General features: G+C 42.6%; 1 protein-coding gene across 7 annotated transcripts in view; it reads left to right on the top strand.

Moving 5' to 3' along the window:
* The window catches only part of IQCK (IQ motif containing K), a 126,754-nt gene that overhangs the window by 8,983 nt on the left and 99,339 nt on the right, over positions 1-18,432 (top strand). For 4 of the 7 annotated variants that reach the window (XM_058709838.1, XM_058709833.1, XM_058709837.1 and 1 more), the window contains exons 2-4: positions 372-436; positions 1,793-1,922; positions 3,381-3,478. In XM_058709838.1, the coding sequence (XP_058565821.1) occupies positions 372-436; positions 1,793-1,922; positions 3,381-3,478 (293 nt within the window). The remainder of the gene's footprint in view (positions 1-371; positions 437-1,792; positions 1,923-3,380; positions 3,479-18,432) is intronic. The other 3 variants (XM_058709835.1, XM_058709840.1, XM_058709839.1) reach the window with 2 other exon arrangements.

Below are 18,432 nucleotides of genomic sequence, written 5' to 3'. Positions count from 1 at the left end.
TCTGTCACTTCTATTCTGCCCTCCCCTCCCCTCTGTAGCTATCCGTGTCTTCCCTTAGCTTCCCTCCATTCTCTTCCTTCTTTCATTCCTGGTAGTTACCATAACTTGGGGGCAAAATCTAAAGTTGTACCCTCTCAGCAAAAGAACCTCAACCTCTTCCATAAAGCCTGACTGTCATGCAAGAGAACAGTCTTACCCATTTTAAATAAGGTGGCTCACGATAATTGCTAACCTGTAATAGCCAGTTGTTTTCATTTCTATACATCATCAAGGAAAATAAAATTTAAGAATGTTTTATTCAGAGGAAGGGAAATTGCATCGCAAACTGCAATGAAGTGTGGAATTGAGGATTTTTTTTTCCCACTCTTTAGAGTATGAAGCTGAGCTGCCTCCCTTTCCAGAGGGATGTAAAGTCAAACCAGAAGGTATGATTACTGTAAGTATCACACAGGCCCCAACCCAAATAAAAGGTTCTTACGTGAGAACAGTGCCAATGGCTGTCAAATGTCAGTGTCATGAGCTAGGGAGGTGGGAGAGGGAAGGCACTGGAGTTAAAACCAGAAATGGTGGCCAATACTAACTCTACTCCTAATGGTGTGACTTAAAGGGCATCATTCATATAATCTCTCTGAGCCTCAGTTTTCATATCTTTTAAATGGAACAGATGATCCTCGACTAATTCGTAGGACCTCTGTGGGGTTCAAATGAGATCCTGGATGAGAAAGGTCTTCACAAAGGAGTCAACACATGTCCATGTTGGGGACAGCAGGTGATAGAGCACGTTTCCTAAGCATGCCAGCATGAGCAAAATAACGACTGTACTAAGCGGGCCAAGGACAAGGCAGCTAGGAAGGGGGGCCCTCAGGCAGTATACTTGGAGTAAAACAGGACTTAATGGAGTTTAAAATAAAAGAGCAAGGTTCTGAGACATTCAGCGACTTGAGCAGGGTCACAGAGATGGGACCAAACCTGAGTCTCTACACTTCTAGTACATTATCGCAGCTGCCACTATTAGAGATTCTTGTGTCTAAGAAATTTCCTGGTCTGTGATTGTTCCTTGTTCATAGCATCCTCTTCTCGCTTTAGGGATGCAATGCTTTCTCAAATTGCTCTGCAGATACCAACTACAGTTCTCTTCCCTAAATTGTATGTGCTTCTTCCAGAGTCAGTTCTTTGTAGGTCTTGATCTTTGTCTCTTGTGCTATTGATGTGTTTTATCTGTGTGGGAGAACTTGGATTATTTATTCAAAATTTAAAATGGGGTTCTGAGTGGATTTTTCTTTGGTATGATTTTCCCTGCTATTGTGCATGTGGGTTTGTCTTCTGGATGAGTCTCTTCTACCAGTGGGACCCCAACTGCGAGCCCTTGGGGAGTGATTGTCTACTGGAAGACTTTTCTTCGGGGTTAGCAGGCAGGGAGCCTCCAAATCATTGAAGCCTTTTGGAGTTCTGATGGGACGAGGGACCCCCATCCTCCGGGGCAATTTCCTCTTGTGGATCGTGGGCTGCCATTCCTTCTCTTTCTTAATTTGATGACAGGCTTCACCTGTTTGTTTTAGAAATGCTTGCAAATCTTTCATCCTCTGGTTGTCCTCTTTTCTCTATGAGGGCTTTATTCCTTGATTGTCATTTTAGGTGTCTCAGAAGGGAGGAGGAACAGAGATTTGTGCTCATTATGCCCCTTGAACCTGAAGTTAATACAGAGTTTTATCCTTTGTTAGGTTATAAAGAAAATACAGTTATTTAAACAATTTTATGAATTGATTCCCTCCCCAATACCACCCCCCATCAGGTTTCACCATTGGAGGAAACGATTTTCCATGGCTTCAATACAGAGCACCTTTATTCAACTCCTCATTTGACCACGGACTCACATGTACCCTGTCCTCAAGTTAAGTTGGAAAAAATCCATCCAAAAACATGTAAGTAAGGAAGTGAAATATTGTCTTTTGTAGTTTGGGGCTTGTAACATTGCAAAACCACAGGATGGGGATGGGGTGGACAGACCTCAAGGTGACCACATAAGTATGAAAGAATATGCTCTTGTTTTAATTTTAATTTCAATTTTAATTTTAATTTTTTTAACGTTTTTTTATTTTTGAGACAGAGAGAGACAGAGCATGAACAGGAGAGGGGCAGAGAGAGAGGGAGACACAATCTGAAACGGGCTCCAGGCTCTGAGCTTTCAGCACAGAGCCCGACGCGGGGCTCGAACTCACGGACTGTGAGATCATGACCTGAGCCGAAGTCGGACTCTTAACCGACTGAGCCACCCAAGCACCCCTTAATTTTATTTTTTAATTTTTTTCAATGTTTATTTATTTTTAAGAGGTTGAGAGAGAGAGAGGCAGAGCATGAGTCGGGGAGGGGCAGAGAGAGGATGAGACACAGAATATGAAGCAGGCTTCTCTGAGCTGTCAGCACAGAGCCCAACGTGGGACTCGAACCTACAAACTGTGAGATCATGACCTGAGCTGAAGTCTGATGTTCAACTGACTGAGCCACCCAGGCGCCCCTATTTTTTTTTAATGTTTTTTTATCTTTGAGAGAGAGAGAAAGTAAGTGAGTAGGGGAGGGGCAGAGAGAGAGAAGGACAGAAGATCTAAAGCAGGCTCTGCTGACATCAGAGAGCCCAACGCAGGGCTCGAGCTCACAAACCGTAAGATCATGATCTCAGCTGAAGTCAGACACTTAAACTGAATGAGCCATGCAGGCACCGCTAATTTTTATTTTTAAGACAAATATCTTTTATCCCACTGATTTATCTTGAATGTTAAAATATAATAAAGACGATAACTAACAGCCAAGCATACTTTGATTTTACATTAAAATCAAAGAGAGGGAAATGTAAGAAGTGGAAGAAAATATCATGCTGCCCTGCATTGTGGCCTGGAGCCAGAGATCTAAACTTTCTCCATCTCCCTGGGCCCAGTTCCTCTGGCCCTCCCTCGTGCCAGACCTCTCCTATCGCTCTGTTCTGTTGTCTCTGCTGGTGTGCTTCGGGCCTTGACAACCACCACCACCATTACTATGGCCATAAGGCCCTAGACGTCGTACCCCCATCCTGTTCCTCTCTGGCCTCATCGCCACCACACTTGCCTTGCTTTCCCTCCAGCCACACTGGCCTCCTTACTGTCTGTGCCTGTGGCCCTGGCCCTGTGCAAGACCCCATCTCCATCCTTGCCAGTCTGCAGAGGCTCAAAGATATTTTAAGTTTCTTCAAGAATACAGACCAACTCAGCAGTCTGGAGTAAAATGTAGCATTAAGGTCATGTTGTTTCATGGATGGTATCTTTTTTTTTGGTTCAGAAGCAAACGTTTCTCCCAGATTCATTTGGGCCATTTGGGATTTTCAGTGGGATTTTTTTTGTTTGGTTTAGGTTCCCCCAAGGAATATTTGGAAACATTCATCTTTCCAGTTCTGCTTCCTGGAATGGCTAGCCTGCTTCACCAAGCAAAGAAAGAAAAATGTTTTGAGGTTAGTTGCTTTGTGGGGTTTCTTTATTTCTGAATGCTCAGTAATTTCTTTTTATCAGATGGTACCTCATTATCTCAGTACCATCAAGTGGTTGTTCTCAAAACAATCCCTTTGGGAGGGAAGGCTGTGTTTTGGTCACTCACTCCACTCCAGCCGTGACATCTAGTTGTGCACACACACACGCACTGCCATCTGCTCCGGAGAGCTTTTCTACCTTCTTGGGCTCCCTGCCTGCCTTTGTCCTGGGTAATTGGCATCTACCAGGTCTGTCGGATCTTTCACTCCCTTTGACTGTGTTTGTGTGCAGATTAAAGCTCTCCTTAAGTTTTATCTGACTCTGGATTGGCCTTCCCACCTCTGGCCTCTCGCTACTCCACTTCGTGTCCAGCACCGTGCGTGTAGCTTGCTTCAGGAGAGGCTTGGCACATAGTGAGTGCTCCGTAAGCAGTAGTCATTGTCACGCTGCAGCCAGTTATGTGTGTAAATGGAGTCCCAGTCCTGCACACCTTCCTGTAAACACCCTTATGGAGGCTCCCACTTTTCTACAGCTGACAGGATACTTTGGACGTGTGTGTTCCCTGCACAGTTTTGAATACTAGAATTGGGCATGGCCCACATGAAGAATATAAAATAGCCACAATATTTAATATTGACCAAGTACTTTGCTTAGTGCTTTACCATCCATGATTTCATGCATCCCTAGCAACAGCCTTGTGAGATTCCTATTAGTGCCGTCTGCATTTTGTAGATGAGGCAACAGGAGAATAAGGACATTTAGAATGGTGATCAAGGATGAATGGCAGAGTTGGGATTCAAATCCAGGCTAAATGATTCAAAATGATACTTAATAGATTGGCAGTAACTACAGTGCAAACCCCAATCAGTTTGACACATCCCAGGATCTTGAGAGCATTCGCAGTTAATGGTTTAAACTGTTTGGTCGCCCTTCAGCACAGAGCCTCTCTCTGAGAAGTGGATACTGCCTGGATAGTGCTTTTATATACTGAGGAGACACCCATACCCCAGATAGTCCTAATTTCATCCCTCCCAAACAATGAGAGTTGGAGACTGTCCTCTAAATAGCTCTAGGAAACACTGATTTTTAAATCCATATCTGTTGTGTGAAGAACAGATTGTTACTTGCCACAGGTTATAAAATCTGAACTGCTTCCACTTCCTGCATTTGTTAATTTGCTCATTTGGCTTCTCCTGAGGACTTAATTTCTGTCCCCTATTCATAACTGACTTTCCCCTCCTCAATGTGGTGTTAACAGGTGCAAGGTGCAGCCATGTGGATTGGTAGTGAGGCCAGGGGCCAGAGAGCAGAGCCTTGGCCTGACCCTGCCATTGTCAGGTGGCTTTGTCTGTCTGGCCTCAGGTCCTGCTGCTAAATGAGGGAGACCACACAGTCTCGCAAGTCACATTTCAGGGATTTTTCTTTTTAATCTTGCTGTTGGCCAAAGTATATTAAGTGTGCTGTGCCTTTTATTAGATTGAACAAAGGGTGGATCACAATGATTAAACAATGAAATGAGCACAGTGGAATAACCTTTGTTTGAATATGTGTAAGGAGTATCTGCAACAGATTAGGTCACCCAAATTAAGTTCTATTCAACAAATATTTGTTTAGCCCTACTATGTGCTGATTACGGGGCCAGACCCTAGGGAGGGACACAGAGAGGACCAGATATGGCCCTGTCCTCAAGAAAACCACAAACGAGCAGTAAAGCCTTCAGTAGCTGGAGTTTCTTTTTTCCCTACCCTTTGTTTCTGTTCTTATTTGAGCCTCTGAAATAAGAATGGACGTGGAGAAAAAACAAGAAGGGATCTAGGTGCTGTGAATGCACATCTAGACTTGGCACAGCTCTGTTGAATCGTGCAGACTTTACTCTAATTTCTTCAGCTGTTATCCTTCTAATTTATACCCCTTCAGAGCACACAAAAATCAGCTAAAAGGGCAGTAATTAAGATTTTACATTGAGGTTTCTATATCTAATGTTTGTCCATAAATAGTTTTGTAATGAGGGGACTAGAAACAGTTTCCAGCCTTTAAGCAATGATAAAATGCTTTTAAAGAATCAGAAAAATTTCTGTTTGTATTAGAGATTAATGAGGCATCCTCATGCCAACTCATATTTCATCTTCGACATCCTGCAGATGAGCTGCCTCTGGGACTAAGTGAAAGTAGTCTAAACATCAAATGCTGCAGGGTGCTTGAATGGAGCATTAAAGTTTAAATGTTGTAATGAACGATCAGGGAATGTAGAAAATGTGAGTTCTTAAAACTGTTAGCTTGCGAAAATTGATCAACTTTAAAGGCAGCCAGACACACTGGAGTCCAAAATCCTGCTCAGCCACTTCCTTGCAGTAGGAAACCTAGGGGATCTGTGAGCCTCAGTTTCCTCCCTGCCTGCCCTCAGGCTCTTCCCAGAAGCTCAAGTAACTTGAGTGCTACAAATATGCAAGATGGGTGAATTACCATTAACTTCTTTCATTTCCTGACTTGGGATTTGTTAATTAAATGTGATTCCCTCTTTTTTCACCCCCTGGTCATGTAGCCTTTTGTGGGTTATTTTTGAAGCCTTGAAAATTACATCAGCATTTGTCAGACCCAAATGGAGCTCCTCTTATCCAGATCTGCACAACAGATTTGCATTTTCTCAATTCAGCTGTTCCTCACATCCTGTCAGTGGGAATAGATGCTAAACTGAATGATAACCAGCCTCCAGCCAAAATTACATAACTGAAGCATTCTTATCTGTCACCCACAACTGAACTTGCATCCAAATGACTCTTAAACAGCAGCATAATTCATTGTTTATTGGAGCCATTCAAATTATATCTTGAAACAGTGTTCATATTAGGTCGCTCAAGAAATAATTGCTGATTTGTATTTTGCCCTTAAAATGCTGGCTTATAGTTATGTTCCCTCGCTTTCATTATTTTCCGTTTTGTTCTATGATGTAGCTCCAGCAGTGCCTGGTACGTGGTAGGGACTCATTAAATATTTGTCGGATGAATGAATTAATACGGTTCCTCAAAAGTGAGAGCCAACTTTTAAGATAGCGGTTAAGTTATGGGAGCACTTGTTAGTTTGCCCTAGCTATTACATTCCAGAAGTAATTTACTAACTGTAGCTGCAGTGTCTGGATTTACTGCCTCTGGAGGAAGGTAGACTGTAGGGAGGCTGCCCCTAGCGCTAGAGCTGAATAAGGAGCCCCTCCTCTGAAATTGAAGGGACCTCCTAGCCAATGGAGAGCCAGGGGGATGAGCAAGAAGCTGGAATTGAAGAATAGTAGTTTCTAGCGCTTTAGGGCCTTTGCTTTGTGCCAGACATTGTTCTAAGCATTTTGTCTGAAGAAAGTTTCATCTTCCCAGCAGCCCTCCAATGTGGGTGCTCTTTTTTTTTTTTTAAATGTTTATTTATTTTTGAGAGACAGAGAGACAGAGCTTGAGCAGGGGAGGGGCAGAGAGAGAGGGAGACCCAGAATCCAAAGCAGGCTTCACGCTCTGAGCTGTCAGTACAGAGCCCGACGCAGGGCTTGAACTCACAGACTGGAGATCATGACCTGAGCCGAAGTCGGACGCTCAACCAACTGACCCACCCAGGCACCCCAACGTATGTGCCCTTATCTTATAGATGAGGACTATGCAGCACCAAGGTTAACCACCAAGCTCAAGGGAACAACCAGTATGTGGTAGAGCCAAGATTCAAGCCAAGCAGTCTGCTTCCTGAGGCTAGGAGTTTGACCCCCAGACCACACTGGTGTCAGTCCAGTGGCTTGCCAAAAGCACAGGCCAGATTCTGATATGAAAGATGGGTCTGGAAGCTGTGGAGAAGAGCAGTAAGAAATGAGGCAGATCTGGGGCAGTCAGTCACACAGACAGAGCCCTCATGTAGACATCGTGGGGCAGGATCGTTTATTTAGATTGGCCCCGTGAGTACTGTGACACTCCAAGAAAAACTGGAGGGAATAAAGCAGAGAGAGAGAGAGAGAAAGAGACAAGCATCAGTGATACCTAATTACTATGTCATAGAGCACCTGGCCAATTAAACACACACACACACACACACACACACACACACACACACACACAAACACAAAAGAGGAAGTCTATGGTACCTCATCCAGTGCTTCAGAACCCAGCCTCCAGAATCAGGCAGACTTTGCTTCCAGTCTGACTCTGTCACACACAAGCTGTGTAAGTTTGATGATTTTGATTTTGATTAATTCATAATTCAATTCCTTTATACGTGTCATTTTAAATATTATAAATTGAACTCTGGTGACTTTCATAAAGATCCTAATCAAACAGTTTGTTCATCATTGGATATTATCATCTTTTGTTTTTTTAAATATTTATTTTGAGAGAGAGAGCATGCACATGTGCACGCACACACACAGGAGTGGGGGAGGGGCAGAGAGAGAGAGACGGAGAAAGAGAATCCAAAGCAGGCTCTGCACTGTCAGTGTAGAGCCCAACGTGGGGCTCAGTCCCATGAACCATGAGATCATGATCTGAGCCTAAATCCAGAGTCGGATGCCCAAACAACTGAGCCACCCAGATGCTCTCATATTTTAATCTTTTAAGTGCTCAGAATAAAATTCAGCTTTATTTCTCTAGTCCTGATTTTTTGGAGGAGATTACAACTGGGAGACTAAACCTTAAGTGAATGATTTGCCATAATTATCTCAGCCTTAGGATTAGATAAAGACCCTGTGCATGTCCTAAGATGTTCTTAGCAAGTGGAATAAATTTATTCATTCTTTTCCCAGATCATTGTTTTCAACTACATGTAAAAAGGTCATAGAGAAGATGCAGGTGACAACTGTAGGACACTAAAGTGACCATCTATTAAGAAAGTCTATGGACCTTTTAGTGTTGCTGTGAAATTAGCTGGCTGCTAGCAGTATTTTATATTGTGTTAAACAAACATACTCTGTGAAAGATAAAGAGTGGGAAATGATTACTTGGTACAAATAGTTGGTGGAATTATATCTGAATTGACAATAGATATTGCACAGGCATTTCCTGTGTATATACTGACGTGCACAGTACATAGACCAAGCGAAAGGTAAATGATAGTATCTAAACCTGTCAGCCAATAAGTGAAAATCACACATAAGCGGGGGGGGGGGGGGGATGCAAATTTAGAGGGCTTTTCTCTCTTATATTTCAGTATTTCAATAATATTTGAAAAATTGAAAATAAGTGTCAATTACTTTGGTAATTATAAAAAATGTTATAAATAAATGGGCCCTTGCCCCCAATTTAGGTGATTTTCTTTCTTTTCCATTTTCACTGACACATTGAGTAACAGTGACACACCTCACCTCCATCTTTTTACACCATTTGTTCTCTCTTTTACTTGTGGTGCTTTGACCCTGAAATCCTCCAGCACAACTCTTCTTAAGCTTTCTTAATGACCCAGTACTGCCAAATTCAGTCACCTCTTCCAGGGACAAAAAGGAAGCCAGTATGGGGGGAGCAGAGCAAACTAATGAGGTGGGAGGTAAGATGGCCACTCTACAGTGGCCACATCATATAAGCCAGTAAAAAGTGTGGGTTTTATTTTAGGAGCAGTGGGAACTCATCAGCACAATGTTCTCTGTGTTGTTGGGCCCTGTGCCCCCTTGTTACATTTTAAAGAGCCTTTTCATATCTTGAAATGCTTAGATAATTTTGAGAGAATGAGAGAGAGAGAGTGCATGTGAACTGGGAGGGGGCAGAGAGAGAGAGAAGAAAGAGAATCCCAAGCAGGCTCCGTAGTCTTATTGCAGAGCCTGATGTGGGGCTCAAACTCACAAACCATGAGATCATGACCTGAGCCAAGATCAAGAGTCAGATGCTTAACCAGCTGAGCCACCTGGGTGCCCCTGCTGTGTGTGTTGTTTATAACAAACTACCTGGAAACTGCACGTCTTAACACATTGATTTAATATTTCTGTGGGCTGAATGTTCTTCTCTTGGTCTCACCTCGACTCACTCATGTGACTGCTTTCAGCAGGTGACTGGGAAGGGCTGGGAGGTCCAAGCTGGTGTCAGGCACATGGCTGGGGCCTCAGTGCTGGTGTTGGCTAGGCACTTCAGTTCTCCTCCTCATGGCTCTTATCCTGTAGCAGGCCAGCCCTGCTTCTTTACAGCCTGGTGGTTTCAGGACATTTCCAAGAGGGCAAAGGCAGAAATGTGAGGCTGGGGCTCTGGAACTCCAACAGCAACCCTTCTACCACGTTCCATTGGTCAAAGCAATTCACAAAGCCAGCAACTCACATGGCAACCCATAAGTAGGTGAGAAATAGACTCCTTCTAGAAAAATTAGCAAAGTCACATTGCAAAGGGGCATAAGGGGCATGGACCTACCATGCATGATTCATTAGGTGCTCATTAGCTAATAATCTATTGCATCTATCTGTGCAATAATTTCAAACATATATACGTGTGTGTGTGTGTGTGTGTGTGTGTGTATATATATATATATACACACACACACACACACACACGTATATATATAGTGGCTGTTTATACTATAGCAGACTATAGCATAAAGGAGAAAGAAAATGGAAACCATTTACAACATATGTAATATTTTTTAATTTTTTAAAATCTCAGGTAAAACTATACTAGAAGATATGAGTAGTGACTTGCTCATACATATACATAGAATCAGGGGCTCCTGGGTGGCTCAGTCGGTCGAGTGTCCGACCTCAGCTCAGGTCATGATCTCACAGTTCGTGAGTTCGAGCCCCGCGTTGGGCTCTGTGCTGACAGCTCAGAGCCTGGAGCCTGCTTCTGATTCTGTGTCTCCCTCTCTCTCTGCCCCTCCCCTGCTCGTGCTCTGTCTCTCCCTGTCTCAAAAATAAATAAAAACATTAAAAAAAAAAAAAAGAATCACCATGAATATGATAGCTGCAAAAAGGCAGACTGCATCACACACCATGTATCAGTCATTCAGATACTGTAAGTGATATTGCCCATGGTGTTGGGATTTTTCTGAAATGGTGAGAAACTCTTAGGTTCTGAATAGAACAAAGTACACTTTTCCCTCAGTATATGTGGTGGTTGCTTTCCTGGAAAAATCAATATATATTAAAACCATGAAAAAAAGACCCCACCTGTGTTTGTATGTTAAATGGAGTTAGGAGAGCAAGTGAAAGTAGGGGAGAGGGGCAGAGAGAGAGGGAGAGAGAATCCCAAGCAGGCTCCATGCTGTCAGTGCAGAGCCCGATGCAGGGCTCAATCCCACAACCACAAGATCATGACCTGAGCCAAAATCAGGAGTCAGATGCTCGACTGATTGAGCCACCTGGGTGCCTCTAAAAAAAGGATTTTAAAAAGTCCACTCATTTTAACTGAACCACATTTAGAGTTGTGCAGCCATCACCACAATCTAATTTTAGAACATTTCCATAACCTCTCCCCACCCCAATCTCTAGTGGCTATTTCTGGTTACTCTTCATTTCCACCCCTACCCCCAAGCAACAGCAAATCTACTTTTTATCTCCATAGATTTACCTTTTCTGAACATTTCAAATAACTAGAATCACATAATATGGTCTTTTACATCTGGCTTATTTCATTTAGTACAGTGTTTGTGAGGTTCATCTGTGTTGTACGTGTATCAGTACTTCATCTTTATTGCTTGGATAGATTTTCAGTAGAGGAAACTGGGTTTTTACCTGATCTTATTACATTTGATTGAATGTCACAGCATTTAAGTGGGTCCAGATAGCAGATCCCAATTTCACATTTTGGAAGTTAGTACCTAAATATGAAATACGGCTCTAAGTTAAGAGCTATTTCTTTTTTTTTTTTTTTTTTTTTTCAACGTTTTTTATTTATTTTTGGGACAGAGAGAGACAGAGCATGAACGGGGGAGGGGCAGAGAGAGAGGGAGACACAGAATCGGAAACAGGCTCCAGGCTCCGAGCCATCAGCCCAGAGCCTGACGCGGGGCTCGAACTCACGGACCGCGAGATCGTGACCTGGCTGAAGTCGGACGCTTAACCGACTGCGCCACCCAGGCGCCCCAAGAGCTATTTCTTAATCATCTACCATTACCCAACAGTTACCTTCTAAGTGATTAATCAATGGTGATTGATGGCAATCATTTGTAGAGTACTTTCCATATGCCAGGCATTATTTCACATTGTGATCGCATTGTTACTTACAGTAACCCTTTGAATGGGTGGTTTTATTGTCCCTCTTTTATGGATAAGGAAACAGAGGTTCAAGAAGTACCCATGGGGGCGCCTGGGTGGCTCAGTCAGTTAAGCGTCTGATTCTTGGTTTCAGCTCAGGTCATTATCTCACGGTTCGTGAGTTCGAGCCCCGCATCAGGCTTTGTGCTGACAGCGAGAGCCTGCTTGGGATTCTCTCTCTCCCCCCGCCTGTCTCTGCCCCTCCCTCCCCAGCTTGCTCTCTCTGTCTCTCTCAAAATAAATAAATAAATAAACTTAAAAAAACATTGTTGAAATTGTTGTTGTCTTATTGTGCCTAATTTATAAATTAAATTTGTCATAGGTGTGTATATACGGGGAAAACATACTACATGCAGGGTTTGGTACTCACGGCAGTTTCAGGCATCCACTGAGGTCTTGGAACCTATCCTCTGTGGATAAGGGGGGGACTGCTGAATGCCAGTAAGGCTGTTAGTGTTGAAAATACTTCGCTCTGAGACTCTTGGAATTGCTGTCCGATCCAGTTTGTAAACCATACAAGAAAATCTTATTATAACTTGATAGTCATGCTTCTTTTCTTTCTTCTTTTTAACAATGGCAGCATTGATCACTTCATTCCCAAACTTGGCTAGGAGTTGCTTTTGTTTCTAAAAATCAAAGTCATCCTCAAAAGACAAGGCTTTAGAAAGAAAGTCAACAGGCTCTGACCTGAGGGTGACCCCATGGTTGCCTTATAAAATGAAGGGCAGTGGCTTTGTGACAGGATTTTCCTTTTCTGCTCTGAAGCTTTGTCCCCTTGCTTTCAGGGGCATGGCTCTATGCCAGGGGGCTGTCGTAGCAGTCTTGACTGTCTGCTAAATAGGGAGAGCATTTGGCTATAAATTGCATTTCACTTATTATACACGGCATCTGTTGATTTTTTGCTACATAACACACTACCTCAAAAATTAGTGGCATAAAACAACAGTTTATTTAGTTCATTCTCCTGCAAGAGAGCAATTGGGCTGGGCTCAGCTGGGAGGTTCTTCTGGCCTTGGTTGGGGCCATTCTTGTGTCTGTGGGCAGGCTGGGTCTAGGAAGGCCTTAGCTGGGATGTATCACCTCTGTTCAACTTGGTCACTCAGCTTCCATCAAATTAACCCTGGAGAGTTCACATTGTAGCTGGGCAGGGGTGCGAGGGTTCAAGTAGAAGTTCTCAAGGCCTCTTGAGCCTGATGAGGTTTGGAACTGGCACATTGCTACTTTTACGGCATTACCTTGGCCAAAGCAAGTCACAAGGCCAGCTCAGATTCAGAGAGTAAGAAAATAGACTCCACCTCTTGATGGGAAGAGCTTTAAAACTACACTGCAAAGGTTGTGGATCCAGGAAGGGGTGAAGAATGGTGGCCCTTTTTGCAATTCACCTCATATACTGTATTAGAAATAGTATGGATTTGGCAGCAGGTGGCAGGTTTGACTTCTGGCTCTAGCCTAGTGACTTCAGGGAAGCTACTTGTCTGCAACTCCCTCCTCCCCTCATTTGTAAACCACTGGTGGGCTTATGGACAGGGTTAAATGAGGTAATGTGTGAAAGAGCAAGTTCTGGAGTCCAACTGAGTTCAAATTCTGACTCTGACCATCTACTAGTAAGTGACTTTGGACAAGGTATTTAACCTTTCTGTGCCCCTGTTTCCTAATCTGTAAAATGGGAATAATAAGAATAGTAACCTAATAATACGTAGTTGTCATGAGGATAAATGAGCTAAGTAAAATTTAGAAGAGTGCCTGGCAGAGTGACAACATTCAATGCATATTAACTGTTGTTAACATGATTAACATGATGCCTAGAAAATAGCGAGTCTGTAAAAGGAATGTTATTCCCCATGGTCCCTGCTGAGTGACCAGTTGTTGCTTGAATAAATGGAAGGTGGTATCCTTGTTACTAATTTCTGGGTATTACAGATGGCCAAGGATGGATTTTCCTCATCGTTCTAAAAATACTAGCGCATTTAAAAAGTAATATATATTTGTAAAAATCTAAACATAACCCTTGGAAATAATATGGTGAGCTCAGAACCTGAGAATGCACTATTAAGGGCCCTCCAATGCTGAAGAAGCTGCTAGAATCACAGCCATAGTGACCGAAAAAGAAAGAAAGACTGCAAGGTATCCCAAAATACTCTTGAGAATTAATGTCTAAAGGGTTGGAAACCCTTTTTTGAAAAGTGAAAATAAGGTTCAATTGATTCTTTTGGCCCTCTTGGTTGTTTAGAAAGCTGCATTTCTCCTGCTACTTTTTAGGAACAAGAAAACCCAAGTCATAAACTACTTCCAGAGCCAAAAGATGTTTAAACTGTTAATCCCTTAGAATAATAAAAGGGCTGTCCAGGAAATGGGTGAAAACGAGCTTTCTTGAAATCAGATTTCTGGGTCAGAAATCAAGTACTATGGATTTTTCCATGCTTCTGCATGAAAAAGCATCTATCAGTGATTGATAATGTTCTAAAGCAGAGGTCTGCAAATTATGGCCTGTAGGGCCAGCTACCTCTTTTTGTAACTGAAATTTTATTGGAACACAGCCACACCCACTCCTTTACATTTTTGTCTATGGCCACTTTTGCACTAAAAGTGCACTTTTGCACTCTTTCACTGTAGCCAAGTTGAATAGTTGTAACACAAGCCTAATATGTATACCTGGCCATTTAAGAAAGTTTGCCAACTCTTGTTCTGAAATCCTAAAAACACCCAGATTTTTGTAGTAGTAGCTGCTGCTGTTGTTATGTGGGAGGCAGTGTAAGGGAAGCTTAATGATTAAGCATAGAGTTTGGAGCTATGCTTACCTGAATTGAGAGCCCAGTTCTACCTCTTTCTAGGTAGGTGACTTTGGACCTGGCTAGCACTGGGACCTTGTAATTTTAACCTTCTAAGCCTCAGTGTACTCCTCTGTGAAATAGAAATAGTAATGACAATATATATATTATTATAATATACATAATGATATACATATCATTATTACATATAATGATAATATCATTCATAGTAAGAGAGTTTAAATAAGATAATGTGTTCAGCTCAGTGACTGGCACAGCTACAGTGAAAAGTAGCAATAAAATAAGAACAAAATTGAATTGGAAAAATGTTCCTTAGGCCCGGAATGGAAAACTAAGAATTAGGGCAGTATGTAAGGAAGAGGTGGGTTGAGACTGGCCATGTGGGGAGTTAAAGAGTAGTGGGAGGTTAAACTCAGACATGTGGAGGGCTCTGAGAATACAGTAAGGAAAGGTAAGGTAGGGTTGCTGGAATCAAAAGGGTGGGCTTGAATCCCCTCCTCCAACTTTAAAAAAAAATGTTTTTTTAACACTTATTCATCTTTTGAGAGAAAGAGAGAGAGACCCGAGTGCGAGCGGGGAAGGGGCAAAGAGAGAGAGACACACACAGAATCTGAAGCAGGCTCCAGGCTCTGAGCTGTCAGCACAGAGCCCAACACAGGGCTCGAACTCACAGACTGTGAAATCATGACCTGAGCCAAAGTCGGATGCTTAACTGACTGAGCCACCCAGGTGCCCTCCCTCCTCCAAGTTTTGCTAGCTCTGGGCATCTGGGAAGTTTCCTTAAACTCTAAAACTCTAAGGGTCTCAGTTTTCTTATTTGTTAAATGGGGAGGGTGATAACCATAGTACCCACCTCACCAGGGTTTTTGGGAGGATTAAGATGTTCTGTGTATGGCACTTAGCACAAGGTGAGTGTTCAGTAGGGGGTAGCCATTGTCTTTCAAGATTGTGCTTGAGGGATTCAGGAAGAGAGGCAGCTGGCAGCAAGTGAGAAAACAGAGGGAGGAGACATGGGTCCAGGTTGAAAGTGAAGAAAGAATAAACCCAGTTTGAGACGGGGATAGTGAGATGGATTAAGAAAGCCCTGATTGTCAGAGCCTCTGCCAGAAGCTTCCTTTTGCATAGGTCCTGATCAATTTTTCCATCTCTGAGCAGAGAGCAGGCCTTGAAGGGAGTGCAAGAGACCCCTTGATCTCTTGGAGGCATAACTGTGAAGTTAGGTTGCAAATAATTTTTATACCAAGACAGGTCTTTGTAGAATTTTCATGAAGACTTGCCTGTTCCTTGCTGCATCTTTGTTGACATTGACCTTCCTGATCTTCTATTTATATTTATAGCTGCCTTCCCTGGGATCCCTGGGCAGCCCAGAGTCTATGTGATTTGGAAGAGGTGAAAAGAAAATCAACTATGCAATTGTTAAGATAGAACTTCAGCATTTTTCTTAGACTGAACATTGATTAAAAGGCCATAATACCATTCCTATTCTGTCATGAATTGGGTTGTATTCTAGTGACAAATTAAGTTTGAGACATGTAAATATCATCTTAAGATTAGACATTACATTTGGCTCCATGTTCTTGGTGATCCACTGACATCTAGCCCTGCCTTTGGATTAGCTTAATTGGAACATGAGAGGCGAGAACTTAATAAGAACATAACTGGACAGATATACTGAACAGAGCTGGCTTAGTGGCTATTATAAACTTCACTTGGGATTTCTTTCCAATGCAGCTCTGAAAATATTTTGGTTAATAATTAAATTAATAATTTTTGCTATAAGCAATTTTTTATAAAAGTTTATATTGTCAGCAGTAAAAAGTATGATGAACTCAAAGAGTTTGTTCCAGCTGGATGTGTTAAGTATGCAGAACTCGCTATTCCTGTATCTGCTAGTTAACTCTGGGGGCCAGTCCCTCACATGACAGAAACCCCATTTGAACTGACTTCAGTGAAAAAGATTGTTTGTTTGTTTGTTTATATATGTCCTCTCCCATGGGGAGATCTTCCACAGCTTGATCTGGGGACCCAGATGATGTCTTCACGATTTGGTTCCCTCTCCATCTCTTGATTCAGTTTCCTCTGGCGTGGCTCCACCCTCAAATGGTCCCTGCCTTGTGACACTAGCCTATGTCTCATGCCTTAGAAAGAGAAAGTCTCTTCCTGAGTTTCTAATTGAACTGACTCAGGTCAGTGACCTACTTTGGAATCAATCCATGGAACTAGGGGAATTTAGTGGGCAGTGGGCTGTTGGGCAAAGTGAAGGATCCCTAACCCAGTGCACATAGCTTTAGAATTGGGGAAAGACAGATCCCCAAAAGGAACTCAAGGTGCTGTTACCAAAAGAAGGCAGAAGGGATACTGGGCAGCTATCTTGGCTAGGACTCATTGTGCTGCGAACAGCAGGAAACTGTCTTAAATAATGAAGGGGATTCTTTGGTTCAAGAAACTAAAAGGTTCTGAGGTAAAGAAGGAAGATTTCAGGATGGGTTTGATTGAGAACTCAATGATAAAACCAGAGACTTGGTTCTCTTCTGCCTCTTTGGGTGGCCTCTTGCAAAGTTGGTTTTATCCTCAGGCTGGCTTCCCTCAGAATGGCCAAACAGATATTGCCACTGGCCTAGGCTTTGCCCCCGCAACTACAGCAACCTGGGGCACCTGGGTGACTCAGTCAGTTGAGCGTCTGACTTCGGCTCAGGTCATGATCTCGCAGCTTGTGGGTTTAATCCCTGCGTCAGGCTCTGTGCTGACAGCTCCAGAGCCTGGAGCCTGCTTTGGATTCTGTGTCTCCCTCTCTCTTTTCCCCTCCCCGACTCTCACTCTGTCTCTCTCTGTCTCAAAATAAACATTAAAAAGAAAAGAAAAGGAAATGATTTCCCAGAAGCCCCAGCACATCTCCCCTCATACCTTATCAGTCTGAAATTGATTATGCACCCATTCTCCATTCAGCAAATCCCTCGGGCCAGAATAAATGTGGACCAGGTTTAGGTCTAGGTGGCAGGTGGGGTGGGCTTATCTGGACTGCCTAATCGGGATTCATACCTGGAGCTGGAGATGTACTTAATCCTCCATACTCATCACAGCAACCTCCAGCCGGAGGTTGGCTGCTGGATGTTGAATTAATAACCACAGTGCAGCCATAGCTTACTCATTTCTTTATCTCTTGTGTTTAACACAGGCTTGGCACATAGTAGGTCCTCAGTAAATGTTTACTGAACAGGACTAAACCAGAACAATGCACTGTGCGTAATTTAGAAAGAAATCAGGAGTTTTCTGCATGACTAAAATGATGCCTGAAAATAAATCTTATCTCAGCTTTAAATATGGATTAAATGCAGGGTCTGGATAGAGGTGATAAGACTTTCTGCCTCTTTTCCTATCCTATCCCACACGGCATAAAATTTTCCCTTTTGCTTTGGTTGCTCATCAAATTCCATTACAATGAAGACTATTGTAAACAAAAGTTAGTATCAGGAAACTATTTCTAACTCCTGATAAGTCATTTGATGATCTCATGACACTAAAATTTGCTACTATGAATAATTCAGTAAAACAAATCTATTTCTTCTTAGAGTCCTGTGCTATCTTACAGTCATTTATTGTAGTCTTTTATTTTTTTAATAAAATACCCAAATATCTTTTAAAAAGTACAAGGGCTCTGGTCAGTGAAGGAAGAAACTCTGTTTCCTGGCCTTGACCAATAAGGGAATTAGAAATACCATCCACTTTTGTTTGAAAAACTTTTCTAAGGAGTGGAAAAAATAGATTTGTCACAGGAAAGGTGTGGTAGAATTATTTTAGTGTTACTCCTTTTATTTCAGAACAGTTTTAGAAATGAGCACGTGGCCCGTGCTGAAAGTCTTGGTCTATACTTTGTTTTATGAGTGTATTTTTTTTTAATTTTTTTAACATTTATTCATTTTTGAGAGACAGAGAGAGAGCGTGAGCTGGGGAGGGGCAGAGAGAG

Source organism: Neofelis nebulosa, chromosome 18 (genome assembly GCF_028018385.1).
Source record: "Neofelis nebulosa isolate mNeoNeb1 chromosome 18, mNeoNeb1.pri, whole genome shotgun sequence".
NCBI classification, from domain to species: Eukaryota; Metazoa; Chordata; class Mammalia; order Carnivora; family Felidae; genus Neofelis; species Neofelis nebulosa.
The sequence above is the reverse complement of the archived record's forward strand: the minus strand, read 5'-3'. Positions and strand labels throughout refer to the sequence as shown.